This window comes from Bos taurus, chromosome 1, assembly GCF_002263795.3.
Source record: "Bos taurus isolate L1 Dominette 01449 registration number 42190680 breed Hereford chromosome 1, ARS-UCD2.0, whole genome shotgun sequence".
Classification (NCBI taxonomy): domain Eukaryota; kingdom Metazoa; phylum Chordata; class Mammalia; order Artiodactyla; family Bovidae; genus Bos; species Bos taurus.
Genome location: NC_037328.1, coordinates 100,000,485 through 100,016,713, shown reverse-complemented (window position 1 = coordinate 100,016,713; position 16,229 = coordinate 100,000,485). Strand labels below are relative to the sequence as shown.

The window sequence follows — 16,229 nt, the reverse complement described above, 5'->3', positions numbered from 1 at the left end:
AGGTATTGTCAGTCTCTCATTTAACAGTAAGAGAAAAATCTTAGGCAAGACAAAGTTTTTCAACCCTAAGAGGCAGATACTGTCAGTCTCTCATCTAACAGTAAGAGAAAAATCTTAGGCAAGACAAAGTTTTTCAGTATAGAGATGACAAAGCTCTTGGTCTACAATATTATGTTCTGTTTTCCATAATCTTGATTCAACAGTTGATAAAAGATACTGTGAGATGTCACATCAGTCAATATCTTTAAAGAGGGATACTTCTTTGAAGAATTGCAGCTCTTGCTTAGTCATCACTATGAAAGTGAATGTGAAGTGACACTGTTAGTTCTTCAGTCGTGTCTGACTCTTTCTAACCCCAAGGACTGTCATTACAGGCAGATTCTTTACAGTCTGAGCCACCAGGGAATCCCAGTTATCACTATACTTTTGAATAAAAACATAGTATTTAATAAGTTCAAAGACTCAGACTGCCAAAAACTTAGACTCTCCCTAATAACTCATAAACTTGCTAATAATTTCAACAGCCTCAGGGACTCTGAATTCTACTCTGCAATCCTAGAAGTCCATGGTGCCCAGGTTAAGGACTGCTACGAAAGAAGAAAATAAGTCAATATCTTCTCATTTTCCTACAATCAAACTTAAAACCTCAGAATGATCTATTCCTTCTTAGCCCATATGTACTTAGTCATACACTTCAATAAATGTCTTTCTGCATCACCTGCCATTTACATTCCCAGTGAAGCTGCTCCCTTAAGTGCTCGCTACTGAGTGCCTGAATTGTTGCAGTGATTTCTTAACATCTTTTGGGCTTCAGTCTTTCCCTCTCTAACACATCCCAAACATCACGACTATTTAAATTAAAGCAACAAATTGAGCAGCTACTATCTTTCAGATGCATGCACTGCTATGGTATCAAAGAAAGGAAATATGCATAGCTTCTGACCTCAACAAGTTTACAACAAGCCTAGTTCAAATCCTCCCTTTTACTGAAGCCTTTGTTTATACAGTTCCAGTCTCTGGTGCTTCCTCTCCCTTCTCTCCTCTCTTTTTCCATGAACCTTGAAGTTCTTACTTATACCATTCTTTCAGTATTTAATTATTAGTAAACTTGTGCAAATCTTGCACCACCCCACCTAAGTGGCAACTATCTTCTCAATAGAAATCCTGTCTATCATTTTGCGTGTGTCTCAGTTCATTGTTCATAGTGGGGTCCCAATCAATCTCTGCTTTTGAACAGGAAATACATTTTCTAATAAGTAGTAAACTAATAATAGTATCATAAGGCTATGAAACAATGGAAATGAGAGCTAACCTGTCTCCCAGAACTTAACTGAATGTCAATCAATTTACTTTTTGAGTGACAGTTTCCTTATCTGTAGAATACAATTCATAACCAAGTCAGACTACAGAACTGTAGCATTTAGTATTAAAATGTAAATATTAAATGCTTTACAAAGTTAAAATGGATGTAGATGAAAGTTTCTTGTTTATTTACCTTATTTACATGTATTAAATGATTAACTTTGCACATATACACAATCATAAAAACACAATCTCAAACTTTTTCTTATGCAGTGAAGAATCTGATACATAAGGGTGTGTTAGACTCCTCAACCTAGGAAATCTAACTATTAAGATGTTTATAAAATTTCATATTAAATTTAGAAAAAGGTATTGTGATTTTTGGTATCCAACTGCAGAATAATGTCCAAAATTAGGTATCCAGTATGTTACAAATAGTAAACAGAAACCACCCTAGTGTTTTTAGACTATGCTCTGTCCTATTGGCCTCAAATCTAAATGAGTCATACATCAAAGAGAGGAAGAACTGTTTCTATACTATTTCTAACAATAACTATAATCACTCACACAATCTTGCCTACTGTTGCTTATATACAAGCATTCTTATGATTAATTTTTCTTTTCTTGACATTTACTTAATTTTGCCATCGAAGATGCATTTGTTTATTTATTTTTACAGTGACAAAATTTTGCACAGTATATGTTAAGTGCTGAAGTGCATCCCCTCATCCCCAAATTCATGTGTCAAAGCTCTAACTGCCAACAGCTTACAATGTGACCTTATTTGGAAACAGAGTCATTGCAGATATAATTAGTTAGGTTGAGGATGTGAAAAATTTAACAGACCAAAAGAGCAATTAAATAAAGTTGGGAGATCAGAAGAGGGAGCCTACATGCTTTTGAAGATAATAGCAGAGCCCAACTAAAAGAAGAAAGACTCCTCTTCCTTATTAGGAAGGACTCAGCCTGTGAAAAATCATGGATTCCTTGTCTACTACAGCCCTCCCAACTTCCTTCTCCTATATACAATCATTCTCCTTCCCTTGCCTTCGGAGGACTTGCACGTGGCTTGCCATAGTTACAGATTCCAAATTGAAATTCTCTGTTGATCCCAAATAAACCTATCTTTGCAGGAGAAACATCTGGCAGTCTATCTGTTTCAGATCAAAGGATCACATTGGAGTAGAGCCAGTTCTTTATCCAATATGACTTACAAGAAATGAAGATGCCACTTGGAAAAAGATGGCCACAGAGGGAAAGATTGGCATGATGGCTCTACAAGAAGAGGAACACCAAGGATGATAAACCACAACGGGAAGCTAGACAGAGGCTAGGACAATTCCACAGTCTCCAAGAGAGCATGGTCCTACTGACCTCTTGATTTTGGACTTCCAGCTTCCAGAACTTTGAGAAAATAAACTTGTGTTAAGTCACCTAGTTTGTGGTACTTTGTTACAACAGCTCTGGAAAACTAATACAGCTCTGGAAAACTAATAAATTCCCTAATCTATTTCATCAAAATCTTTAGCTATCAGTTTGAAACCATAATTCACTCATTCAAATATAAAAGGATCACAGCATTGAGTAATAAAATATAAAAAAAAGCTTTTATTGAGCCTGTACAACTTTTCCTCTTCTGCACTGACCAGAGATTTTGAATGGGTAATTTTCTTTTTATTGAGAGAAAGCATTTTGAGAGAAACGTATTTCAGAGCTTTCAATCCATGATCTGAGCACTCAGGAACCTTAATTCAATATATGCATCCTGATAGACTAAAATTATTCATGAACTTAACACATAAGCAAATCATTCCTTTAAGAAATCAGAAGACTCATCCTTTCATAGAAAATGGAATACATTTTAAATGTAATGTTGTATTAATGTGACTGAATAATTGATAACAGAATTTTCAGTCTTGTGAATTTTAAAAATCTCATTTTTATTTCTCTAGAGAGAAGTTTCCCAAGAAATAACTGATATCCTATCATTTGTTATGCTGCATGGATGGGAAGGAGGATGGCCTCTCTCAGATCCTCACAAGGAATGAATCCGAGAGTGACTAAGAAATTGAATTCTGATTTCTGAGATACTTAAAATTAGATAAATGGAAATAACATAGAACCTCTTTGACTACATTTATGTAATTTAGCCCAATAATATTCATCCAGAATATACTATTAATGTGTGTGCATGTGCTAAGTCGCTTCAGTTTGTCTGACTCTTTGTGACCCTGTGGACTGTAGCCCACCAGGCTCCTCTGTCCATGGGACTCTCCAGGCAAGAATACTGGAGTGAGTTGCCATCCCTCTGACAGGGGATCTTCCCATTTCTTATGTCTCCTGCATTGGAAGGCGGGTCCTTTACCACTAGCACCACCTGGGAAGCCCATACTATTAATCTGTACCATGAAATGTGCTAGGGACTATGGAGGCCAAAATGTCACAAGCCACTGTCCTATGGACTGGACCATAAGTCCACTGACCTTATGGCCTGCCACTGTCACAGAACTCACGTTTTAATAAGACAGACAAGAATGTGATGAAGAAACGAAAACACAATGTAATGCAGGCTATAGTGTGAATCTGCATAAAGTGTTATGGAAATAAAAATAAGGAATGGTTGATTCTAACTGAATATGGTGAGAAACCTACATGTAATTTATTTAAGGGAACCCTGAAGGATGAATGAGAAAATACTGGTTAGACACCATGGAGAAGGGCCTGACCAAGGAAATAGGAGGGATGGAGGTTAAAAAGTCAGAGGAATTCTTTCCCATTTGCTGCTGGCTGAGCAGATATCATCCAAATAAAATAAGTCACTTATTTAGCATTTTCTACTTGTTAGGCTTTGTGCTGTGAGTAGAAGTATGTAATGAGATAGTGTAATGGAAGCTACCACCACATTTTAAAAAAATCTTTGGTGTCTGGAATTTAAAATGAGGGTTGAACTCTACTGCTATAGATTCTAATCATAACTAGGAATCTAGCCTAAGAGGGGATGCAAGAAAATCTGGCTTACCTTCTTTTTATGCTGGGAAAAGTTGGAGGATTCTGAATGCTGATAGAGATGGGAAAGATACCCCTTTTGGATTAGTGGGCCCTGACATCATGATAATGGTAGGCTAAGGACAGTAACAGACAGAAGACTCCGAGTACAAAGAAATGGCCTACAGTCTAGGAATATTCAGCTTCCCTGGTAGCTTGGACGGTACAGTGTCTGCCTACAATGTGGGAGACCTGGGTTCGATCCCTGGGTCAGGAAGATCCCCTGGAGAAGGAAATGGAAACCCACTCCAGTATTCATGCTTGGAAAATTCCATGGATCGAGGAGCCTACAGTCCATGGGGTTGCAGAGTTGGACACGACTGAATGACTTCTCTTCTTCTTCTTCTTCTAGGAATATTCATCCCTGGAAACAGGTTTTAAACTACTTTTCACCTCACAAGCCTTTTTTATTATTATATTTTAGTAGTGTTAGTCATGTCCGACTCTTTGCAACCCCATGGACTGTAGCCTGCCAGGCTCCTCTGTCCATGGAATTCTCCAGGCAAGAGTACTACAGTGGGTAGCCACACCCTTCTCCAGGGGATCTTCCCCACCCAGGGACTGAACCCTGGTCTCCTGCACTGCAGGCAGATTCTTTACCATCTGAGCCACCAGGGAAGCCCCATATTAGATTTCAGTAGACTTTAGTTAAACATTGAAGTTGATCTTGTTTGTATAGACTTGTCAACGGCTACCCTAACACAGTACCACAAACTATGTGGCTTAAATAACAGAAACATATTGTCTCGCAGTTCTGTAGTTTGGAAGTTCAAAATCAAGGCATCCGCAGGATTGGTTTCCTATGAGAGTTGTGAGGAAAACATCTATTCCAGCTTCTCCCCTTGACTTGTAGATGGCCATCTTAACCCTGGGTCTCTTCATAACACCTTCCCTGTTTGTGTATCTTTGAATCTAAATTTCTCCTTTTTATAAAGGAGTCACATGGGATTAGAGTCCACCCTATTGACTTCACTTTAACTTGATTACTTCTACAAAGATTCTATCTCCAAATAAGAAAACATTCTGTTGTAGTGGGAGTTAGCATTTCAACATACAAATCTGAGATGCACATAATTCAGCTCATAGCAGTTGTTCTTGGAGAAATTAAAAGCAAAGTCTGTGTCCACACTATGGGAGAAGTTGTATGAGAAATGTTGCTACAGTTTGGAAAGGCTAATAACAGGTCTTGAAGTTTGAAAAGGGCTGTCCAGACTGCAGTGGTCTAAATGGATTTGTGCACTGTGAACCATTGCTATGGGGATTCCTAATGTGGTAAAGAAAGAAATTCTGGTGAAAACCTATATTTTCTATTGTCAATTGATCTTGGAAATTATCGCATTCCTACTTAGATATTTGATATCTAGACTGAAGAAGCTGCAGCCATCTTGGTTATAGATACCATTATCTCCATTCTGTGCTAATAAAACCACAACTCAGGACATCAGTGACTCTCTTAAGACCCCACTGCTAGTAAATAGTATAGACACTCCTCAAACTCAGGGCTTTCTATGTACATCCTTTTCTACTAATCTTCCCAAAGGGAAGAGAGAGAGAGACGTAAATTTGAAAATAAACAATTTCAAAAATTATTATTTCTATGATTAATAAGCAAATTATCTGTCACATACACCATTATATACCCAATGTTTGGCATATAGTAAGAGCTTAAAAAAATACTCTGAAATACCAAATAACATGCAGATAGAGATTTATAGACAGTAGAGAATTAGAAGAGAGATTGGAACTTAAGAGTTGGATATTAGAGACGTGAAATATAAGGAACAAAAATAAAAAGAGTAGGAATAGGAAATTTCTGAAAATGAAATCTGGTAAACATTATCTGGGGACAGAAAGAAAAAATGTGTAAGTCAGGGAGCAGGAAAATTTCACAGAAAGAGAGAAAAATAAATAAAAGTAATGCCAGAGGGGTTAAAGAAAGAAAGGTTTTTAATAAAAAGGGATGATTAAAAATATGTGGATCAAGAGCCCAGAGTTAAGGTGAAGAAAGCATAGGATACTTCTTTCTCCTGAGTATCAATGAAGATAGAGAAAGAGAAGTTTAGCAAAGATTCATACAATTTTTGAGATGAAGTGTAGAGACGTGAGTTTACATAATAGTATGTTTTCTTTAAGAAACAGGGAGTTGAGATATACATTGAGAGTAAGATAATCAACATGAAGCAGTACCTGGAGAGCAGAGGTAAAGTCTTGGTGGAGTGTTAGAAAAGAACATTCTCTGAAGATAGACTGTTAAGCTCCAGCCTAAGGGAGGCCAGTGACTGCTCTGGGGCTTTTGCTTAACAAAATCAGTAGTTAAGGAACCCAAGAGATTTTTTGAGTAGATTGAGGATTCAGGATGAGGAGAGAATTACAAAGGAGTAAAGACGGGTGACAAAAATATGGCAAATGTTTGGTGACAGTACGATTCAAACAACTAACTAGATCCTAGCTAAGTGCAAACAGAAAGAAAAGTCAAGCAGGTGGAGAGACAGAGAGCCAGGAAAATGGGGCACTGCATATCAGGGCACATGCAGGCTCTGATAAGTTTGAAGAAAAATTTAGGAATGACAGGATGGAAAATAATCTATTAGACATCTCTCCTTTTAAAAGTTCAGGTTGAGAGTTATTTAGACACATCTTTTGCTCTGAAGTTTCTCCTGTCTCCCAGAAGCATGATATCAAGAAGTTAGTGTTTATAATGACGGCTTCTTGAGATATGCATTTGTGATTTCCATTTTGTAATAACTGTCCAAAAAGAACCCAATATTTTGTAATAACTATAAATGGAAAGTAACCTTTAAAATTGCATAAAAATGAGAAGTTTTAAATATATATATATAAATACCCCAATAATAAATATTATCCTAGGATCCTACTTATAATTTAATGACTGTCGGAGAAGGCAATGGCACCCCTATCCAGTACTCTTGCCTTGAAAATCCCATAGACGGAGGAACCTGGTAGGCTGCAGTCCAAGGGGTCGCAGTTTCATGCATTGGAGGAGGAAATGGCAACCCACTGCAGTGTTCTTGCCTGGAGAATCCCAGGGATGGGAGAGCCTGGTGGGCTGCTGTCTATGGGGTCGCATAGAGTCGGAAACTACTGAAGTGACTTAGCAGCAGCAGCAGCAGCAGAGCACCCTCTATACAGTCTATACATATATATGTATATATAATATATATATATATATATCCCTCTATACAGTCTAAACGGTGTATAGAGTCTATACACCTTCTATACAGTCTATACAGCTCTATACAGTCAGCAAAATCAAGACCAGGAGCTAACTGTGGCTCACATCATGAATTCCTTATTGCCAAATTCAGACTTAAATTTAAAACAGAAAGGAAAACCATTAGGCCATTCAGGTATGACCTAAATCAAATCCCTTATGATTATACAGTGGAAGTGATAGATTCAAAGCATTAGATCTGATAGACAGAGTGCCTGAAGAACTATGGATGGAGATTCATGACACTGTACAGGAGGTGGTGATCAAGACCATCCCCAAGAAAATGAAAGCAAAAAGGCAAAATGGTTGTCTGAGAAGGCCTTACAAATAGCTGAGAAAAGAAGAGAAGCTAAAGGCAAGGGAGAAAAGGAAAGATATACCCATTTGAATGCAGAGTTCCAAAGAATAGCAAGGAGAGATAAGAAAGCCTTCCTCAGTGACCAATGAAAAGAATTAGAGGAAAATAATAGAATGGGAAAGACTAGAGATCTCTTCAAGAAAATTAGAGATACCAAGGGAACAGTACTGGACATGGAAAACAGAGTGGTTCCAAATCGGGAAAGGAGTATGACAGAATAAAGGACAAATAGTACGGACGGACCTATAGAAGCAGAGATATTAAAAAGAGGTCACAACAATAAACAGGAGAACTATACAAAAAAGATTTTCATGACCCAGATAACCATGATGGTGTGGTTATGAGCCTAGAGCCAGACATCCTGGAGTACACTCACCTAGAGCCAGACATCCTGGAGTACAAAGTCAAGTGGGCCTTAAGAAGCATCACTACAAACAACGCTAGAGGAGGTGATGGAATTCCAGTTGAGCTATTTCAAATTCTAAAAGATGATGTTGTGATAGTGCTGCACCCAATATGCTAGCAAATTTGGAAAACTCAGCAGTGGCCACAGGACTGGACAAGGTTAGTTTTCATTCCAATCCCAAAGAAAGGCAATGCCAAAGAATGCTCAAACTACCGCACAATTGCACTCATCTCACACGCTAGTAAAGTAATGCTCAAAATTCTCCAAGCAAGGCTTCAACAGTACATGAACTGTGAACTTCCAGGTGTTCAAGCTGGATTTAGAAAAGGCAGAGGAACCAGAGATCAAATTGCCAACATCCGCTGGATCGTTGAAAAAGCAAGAGAGTTCCAGAAAAACATCTACTTCTGCTTTATTGACTATGCCAAAGCCTTTGACTGTGTGGATCCCAATAAACTGTGGGAAATTCTTAAAGAGATGGGAATACCAGACCACCTGACCTGCCTCCTGAGAAATCTGTATGCCAGACAAGAAGTAACAGTCAGAACTGGACGTGGAAAAACAGAATGGTTCCAAATCGGGAAAGGAGTACATCAAGGCTGTATATTGTCACTCTGCTTAATTAAGTTATATGCAGAGTACATCATGAGAAATGCTGAGCTGGATGAAGCACAAGCTGGAATCAAGATTGCTGGGAGAAATATCAATAACTTCAGATGTGCAGATGACACCACCCTTATGGCAGAAAGTGAAGAGGAACAAAAGAGCCTCTTGATGAAAGTGAAAGAGGAGAGTGAAAAAGTTGGCTTAAAACTCAGCATTAAGAAAACTAAGATCATGACATGTTGTCCCATCACTTCATGGGAAATAGATGGGGAAACAACGGAAACAGTGGCTGACTTTATTTTTTGGGCTCTAAAATCACTGCAGGTGGTGATTGCAGCCATGAAATTTAAAAAAGCTTGATCCTTGGAAGAAAAGTTATGACCAGTTACGTTGCCACCAAAGGTCCATCTAGTCAAAGCTATGATTTTTCCAGTAGTCATGTATGGATGTGAGAGTTGGACTATAAAGAAAGCTGAGCGCTGAAGAATTGATGTTTTTGAACTGTGGTGTTGGAGAAGATCCTTGAACTGCAAGGAGATCCAACCAGTCAATCCTAAAGGAGGTCAACTCTGAATATTAACTGGAAGGACTGATGTTGAAGCTGAAACTCCAATACTTTGGCCATTTGATGCGAAAAACTGACTCACTGGAAAAGACCCTGATGCAGAGAAAGATTGAAGGCAAGAGGAGAAGGGGACGACAGAGGATGAGATGATTGGATGGCATTACTGACTCAATGAACATGAGTTTGAGTAAGCTCTGGGGGTCGGTGATGGACAAGGAAGCCTGGAGTGCTGCAATCCATGGGGTTGCAAAAAGTCGGACACAACTGAGCAACTGAACTGAACAGAGAGCACCTTCTATCAAAGGTAACAACATATTTTTTAACTGTATAATATCACAAGTGTCTTGGGAATTTTATTTTCCTTAAACATAAGAGAAGATAAAATATTTTAAATTTCAACCAGAAAAAAAAGTTAGAGAAAAATAAGTTTGTATAATAAAAAGAGTAGTAATTCTTTTTAATCCCAGCATTCTGTTTTGAAGACTTACATTTGTTCATTCCTTTCAGAGAATATTGAGTACTTAAATTCTATCCTCCTCATGGCAAAACAATGCTGGCAATGTTCAGACCTGCTTTGTATCCATAAAGTAAAGTAACTATTCCTAACAGGTATTTCTTTTTATTTTTGTCAATAGACTTTTTAAGCATTAGTTATCTTTCAGCCAGCTATTGAAATCTGTCTATAAGTGAAAACATAAGAGCCAGAGTGATAAAATGACATTACCAACCTAGGAAGGCTTATTTCCACTTCCTGTTCTTGCATCTCAGAGAACCATTGCAGGATTTGAGGAGCAGTAATTAGCTTTTCCATTTCTTCTATGTTCGTGTGCTCTGCAGGAAGTATGATAATTAAACTAAACTCATCACCTTTATAAGGTAATTCCAAAACCTGGTAGTTTATGGAGGATTCAGAAAAATAACCTGAAACAGAGAAAATAAAATATTAATATACTTAGCAATTCCCAAAGTTGTCCTTTAGAGTGTGGTTTTTTTTCCATATTACCATATTTCGTTCTCAGAAGAGCCTTCATCATTGGAATTTTGACTGCTGTGCCATCTTTCAGAGTGAAATTCATCAGTTGTGTGTCCTCTTTGTTGAATTTCTGTTTCCAATCCCCTTTGAAATAAATAGCATTTACCAGAACCAGCCGAGTCAGAGGACCAAATTCTTCCCCTGAAAACATGTCTTTAATTTTTCCTGGGGAGGGTATAGAGGAAGAAGCAGAAAGAAACATGCAACAGTGATTCAAAGAACTGATTTAATTTAAATTAAAACAAAAATTTATCTTGCTAATCAATTAAAAATAGGGTGTTTTATCATTTAAATGTGGCAATTTTGGAGGAGTTAAGGAGGAGCTTTATTAAATATTCACAAAGAAACAGGTACAAACAGGACTTCATTAGGAAACAGGAGATACGGAATTATCTTAGACAAATTTAGACAGACCTAGCAATGGCTGCTCTTTGGTGAAATCATTTGTATAAACTGTTTTTCAGATAGAAAGAACAAAATCAAGTATCTCTTCATATCTGTTGTTATTTTTCAAACTTTATTTCAAAGTTCTTCAGCAAGTCAATCAGAATTAATAAATTAGTGGTCCACTCAAATTCTCTGCTGTTGCATCTGTAGCCATTGACCATTGAGAAAGGATAAGAATGGAGTTGCTAATGTGATGTTCCTCTTCTAAAAACTCAGTCTCTGATTTTTATGTCTAATGAGTATTTCAAAGCTATGAGTCCACAGCATGATTAGCTGCCATGGAGCTGTCTACGGATGTTCTTAATGTGTATCCCAGTAATAGTACTCGCCTGTGAACACTGCTCACAATACCTATCTCACATTTTCAACTTATGCTTCTCCATCAGAGGCTCCCCATGTATAACAGAGTCTCATCTTATACATCACAGATTTTTTTTGGCTTAAATAGCAGAATGAATGAATGCAGAAACAAGTTGCTATTAATTGAGGGCCTGATATATACTGGTCTCTTCACACACATTCTTTTTAATCTTTCAATAATCCTGAAACATTATAATAGTATCCTCATTTTAAATGGGGCATGGCTTAGAACTTGTCAGGATTTGAACTCAGATCTGTATGAGCTTAAACTTTGTGTTCTACTATGTCTCTCAGTAGTGCCCTTGGAATTTTGCTAGCTTATACTTAAAAGTTTAGATTACAACTCTATGATAGAACTATCAATGTTTATTATGAAACATTAACACATCCAACTAATATGTGTTAATTATTTACAGTGTATGTGGGAAAGAAAGCATCTGAGATGGATAGATTTAAGTCTTATCTGGCCAAAGATATTATTCCTGCCGTCATACTTTAAAAAACACACTTTAATAAAAGATTACTATTAAAATTCTTCCTGTAAGAATTCTTAAACAGGTTACCTGTCAAAAAAAAAAAAAAAATCTGTATACTTTTCAAAGCCGCTTACAATGTCTCTCCATTTTACAATTCAGTGTTAATTTGAATAACAGGGAAGCAAAACAGAGGAACTGATCCCTCTGAGCCACAGTTTAATAGGAAAATATTCAATCATTCTTTACTTTAGTATATTAAAAACCATGAATACAATGGCAAATAATGACTTTATGGAAATGGGAAACTTTACCATCTGTTTTGCTTTCTACCCAGTTACTTATTGTCTCTGCACAAGCCTTTGCATTCTGAAAATCCACCAGTTTTATGGCACTCTGAAAAAATTCCTTGTTTCCATGGAGATACTGTTCTTTCACAGTGAATCCTTCTTGAAGGTAGAGGGCATTGGCAAGATTAAATGTAAATTCTTGTTTTTTCTCTGAGATGGCAGAGAAAAATGACTTCAGCTCAGAAAATTCTTCTCCTGAAAAATAATTATAATGTACACTGACATACTGAACAACATAAAAACAACAGCTTCTCAGCTTTACTTTTAAGCACTCTGATTCATATCACCATTTTTTAGCACCCTAAGGTACAACTAACGACATTTTCTAAGTTAGTATAAATATTTTAAGCATTTATCTCTTGTGGAATATGCATTTTGTAAAGAAACCAGCTCTCCTACAGGAAAAAAATTGTCCACATAAATTTGAAATTTGTCAAAAATGAGAATATGCATTCAAAAAGGTTGAAGGAAACTCCCTCTTTTAGTCAAATTTAGCTCATTCTTAGTTGTTGGAAAGGTATCTTTAGAATCTCATCCTATACATAACATGAGATATTTGTGAAGGAGGAATACTAATGAATGCTGATGAGGGCTAAGACAGTGATAAACAATCCTTTTCAATACTACTTTTATTTCAGTTTAAGAAAGAATTGCTCTCTTATAAGGAACTGTGCCTGTCCACGTTTTGAAATTTATGAGGTAACCCTTGTAATCATCTCTAGAGATGCTAAGGATCAGAATTGCCTATTTCTCCAGGTTCATGAGTCTCTATACTTTGGTTGTCTATGTAAACAAGAAAAATATTTAACCATTCCAACTATAACCACTAGCCAAATGCATCTGTTAGAGTCAGCTAAGAATTACCGTTGGCCTATACTTATTTATCGTCAGGTCATTCTGACTACAGTGTTGTCAGGAAGGTGTATGTGCTATGAAAGAATTCAGCTCCGATCGTTGCTCAGTGGCTTCCAATTTATTACCAGAGGGCACCAATATTTTATATTTCCTTCTGGCTTCATTTTGGAACTCAATCATTAAATCCAGGAACTGTATTTCAAATCCACAGTTCTTCAGAGCCTTTGTTTATTTTGAGTTAAATACTGAAAATACCACTTTCACAACTAAAATTTGATTGCATGCAATTTATCTCTATTGAAGAAAACACAAATGGTTCATCATTGGGAAATGTCCACTGAATAAAGAATAAAAGACTGAGAGGAACTTGCTATGAGGTGTCTATTGGAAATCAGATGTGTACATGTGTGTGTAAACGTTTTATTAATATCAGAGAGCTAGTAGCCCATGGAGAAGGAAATGGCAACCCACTCCAGTGTTCTTGCCTGGACAATCCCAGGGACGGGGGAGCCTGGTGGGCTGCCGTCTGAGGGGACGCACAGAGTCGGACACGATTGAAGCGACTTAGCAGCAGCAGCAGCAGCAGTAGCCCATAGGATATCTTTGTGCAAATAAGTTGTGCTCTCACAAACTGGGTGGGTTGTGGGGGCACAGCATCCCCATTACCTCATATTTTGTCCAGCTGAGTGAAGGCCACATTTCAGTCCCCACTTGTCCTTTTGTTCTGGCTCAGTTGTGTCCAACTCTTTTGTGACCCCAGGGACTGTAGCCCTCCAGGCTTCTCTCTCCATGGAATTTTCCAGGCAAGAGTACTGGAGTGGGTTGTTATTTCCTACTCCAGGGGATCTTCCCAACCCAGGGGTCAAACCCTATTGAGCCATCTGGGAAGGTTCTCTTGTGCAAATTCAGCCTACATAACCACAGAACAGACTTGGAAGGTATATTGCATTACATTTCAAACTCCATGATTCCCCATTCATGGGGATATAGACACAGACGTAAACAATTTTAGATATAAAAACTTTCTTCCATATGATTGGATCTGAAGAATATGAGTGATTCTTTACAACCCTGGAATTCCTTACATAATGAAGAATGTTAATCTATTTTACTTATTTATACAATTATTTCAGATGCAATCACTTCTTGCTATTGGAAGCTGAAATATTATCTCAATAGCTGAAAAGTTACCAAGATGACTTTCTGGGTGAAGACGAGAGCTTCTCCAAAAGAATTAATTAAAGTCAGGAATAAAATGACAAACTTTGAAACCAATTTTCAGAAGTTCATAATTTATGAACATCTTTAAAGGATTGGGAGAAAAAATGAGAGGAGGAAAAAAAGTAGTTCCAACTCATTTGTCAGAGCAAATAAATTTATGTCATGTACTTTTGGTCTAAGACTGTATGACTGTCAGCTGCTCTTTGATAAATTGCTGGACTCCGAAGTCAATGAAAAAATATAACCAATAGCACAAGTTTGGAGAATATAAAGTTATCTGCCTTATAAATTTAATTTACAGATTAACAGCTTCTTTTAGCATAGATCAAAAAGAATATATATACATGGCTCCTAATAAGCAGTAAGTTAATTTCATTTCCTAAAATAGAGCCATGGAAATCCTACAGGTCATGGAGTGAATGTGACTTTTGGTGAATGTGACTCTGGTTTGGTTGTACCAGACCTCCAAAAAACTTCTAAATTTTGGTACATGTTTACTTCTCCTGCTATTGAAAGCCTTAAGGCCAACTGTGTGTACAATGTGAGAGATCCAAAGATGAAAACAAAGGCAGTCATAGGATTATAGATTGTTTTAGCTAAAAGGTCCATGTATGCTGTGCAGTGCTTAGTCGCTCAGTCGTGTTCGACTCTTTGTGGCCCAATGACCTGTAGACCCCCAGGCTCCTCTGTCCATGGAAATTCTCCAGGCAAGGACACTGGAGTGGGTTGCCATGCCCTCCTCAAGGGTATCTTCCCAACCCAGGGATCAAACCCAAGTCTCCTGCATTGCAGGTGGATTCTTTACCATCTGAGCCACCAGGGAAGCCCATAGAAATCATCTAATCCAAACTCATTTTATAATGAAGAATCTAAAATCCCGAGAGATAAGATAGCTTGAAAGGTACCCCATCACAGCGTCATTTGGACACATAACTAAACCAGGAGTTCATGGCAGTTCTCTTTCTATAAACTGCTTAGAATAAAGAAACACCTTTAAATTAGTCTTCAATTAATAAGCAACTTTATTAGAAGCAAAGCAAAATGGAGTATTATCAGATGCTCAGTAAACAGGAGAAGGTAAATTTTGACAGATTCTTTTAGCAATGGGGAAAGAAGAGTAAGTGAGGACACTGAGAGCCCCAGTGTGGGTAGGATGCCAGAAGCTTTAAGCCCATCTGCAGAGTAAGCAGGTTATGAAACAGGTTGGTAGCAGGGAAGGCAAATATAGCCTGATTCAACAGATAGCACCATTTGACAATCAGAGGGAACTGAAGGCAGGGCCAGGACCAAGATGGGTCAATGAGACCCTCATTTTGGCATAAAGTTTAAGGAGATGGCAACATATTCAGTAATCAGGATAAACAATATTTTACTGAAATGTATTTTAAATATCAATATTAACACAGAGAAAGCCACAATGAACAAAACATAAAAATTTAAAGTAAAGGCAAGATCATAATTATTGATTTTTCTTTTTGCCCTGAGTTCCAGTATGGCCCTGCCAGGCACTACCTTCTGATCTGTTGCACCATTTGTTTTACCCTGAAATCATTTTGCATCTCTTTCTTTTCATCTTCCTGCACTTTTTTCTCGCTACTCTCCTTCTTAACTTCTTTCTAAAAATTTTCCAGAGTTTAATATTTATATTTTCTCCCTTTTTGTTTGGTCTTCCTTTTCTTTTTGCACATATTCACCATCTGCGCCTCTCTCTCTCCTTTAACAAAGTATAAGAGATAGCAGCAAGGAGATCCAACCAGTCAGTTCTAAAGAAAATCAACCCTGGATATTCATTGAAAGGACTGATGCTGAAGCTGAAGCTCCAACACTTTGGCCACCTGATGCAAAGAGCCGACTCATTAGAAAAGACCCTGATGCTGGGAAAGATTGAAGGCAGGAAGAAAAGGGGATGACAGAGGATAAGATGGTTGGATGGCATCACCAACTCGATGGACATGAGTTTGAGCAAGCTGTGGGAG

The 16,229-nt window shown here is 37.6% G+C and overlaps 1 protein-coding gene across 2 annotated transcripts in view; it reads right to left on the bottom strand.

The window, feature by feature from the left end:
* SERPINI2 (serpin family I member 2) overlaps window positions 1-16,229 on the bottom strand; it is a 36,058-nt gene that overhangs the window by 15,176 nt on the left and 4,653 nt on the right. For both annotated transcript variants that reach the window (NM_001102054.2, XM_010801414.4), the window contains 3 exon segments: window positions 10,243-10,435; window positions 10,518-10,712; window positions 12,142-12,372. In NM_001102054.2, coding sequence (NP_001095524.1) covers window positions 10,243-10,435; window positions 10,518-10,712; window positions 12,142-12,372 — 619 coding nt within the window.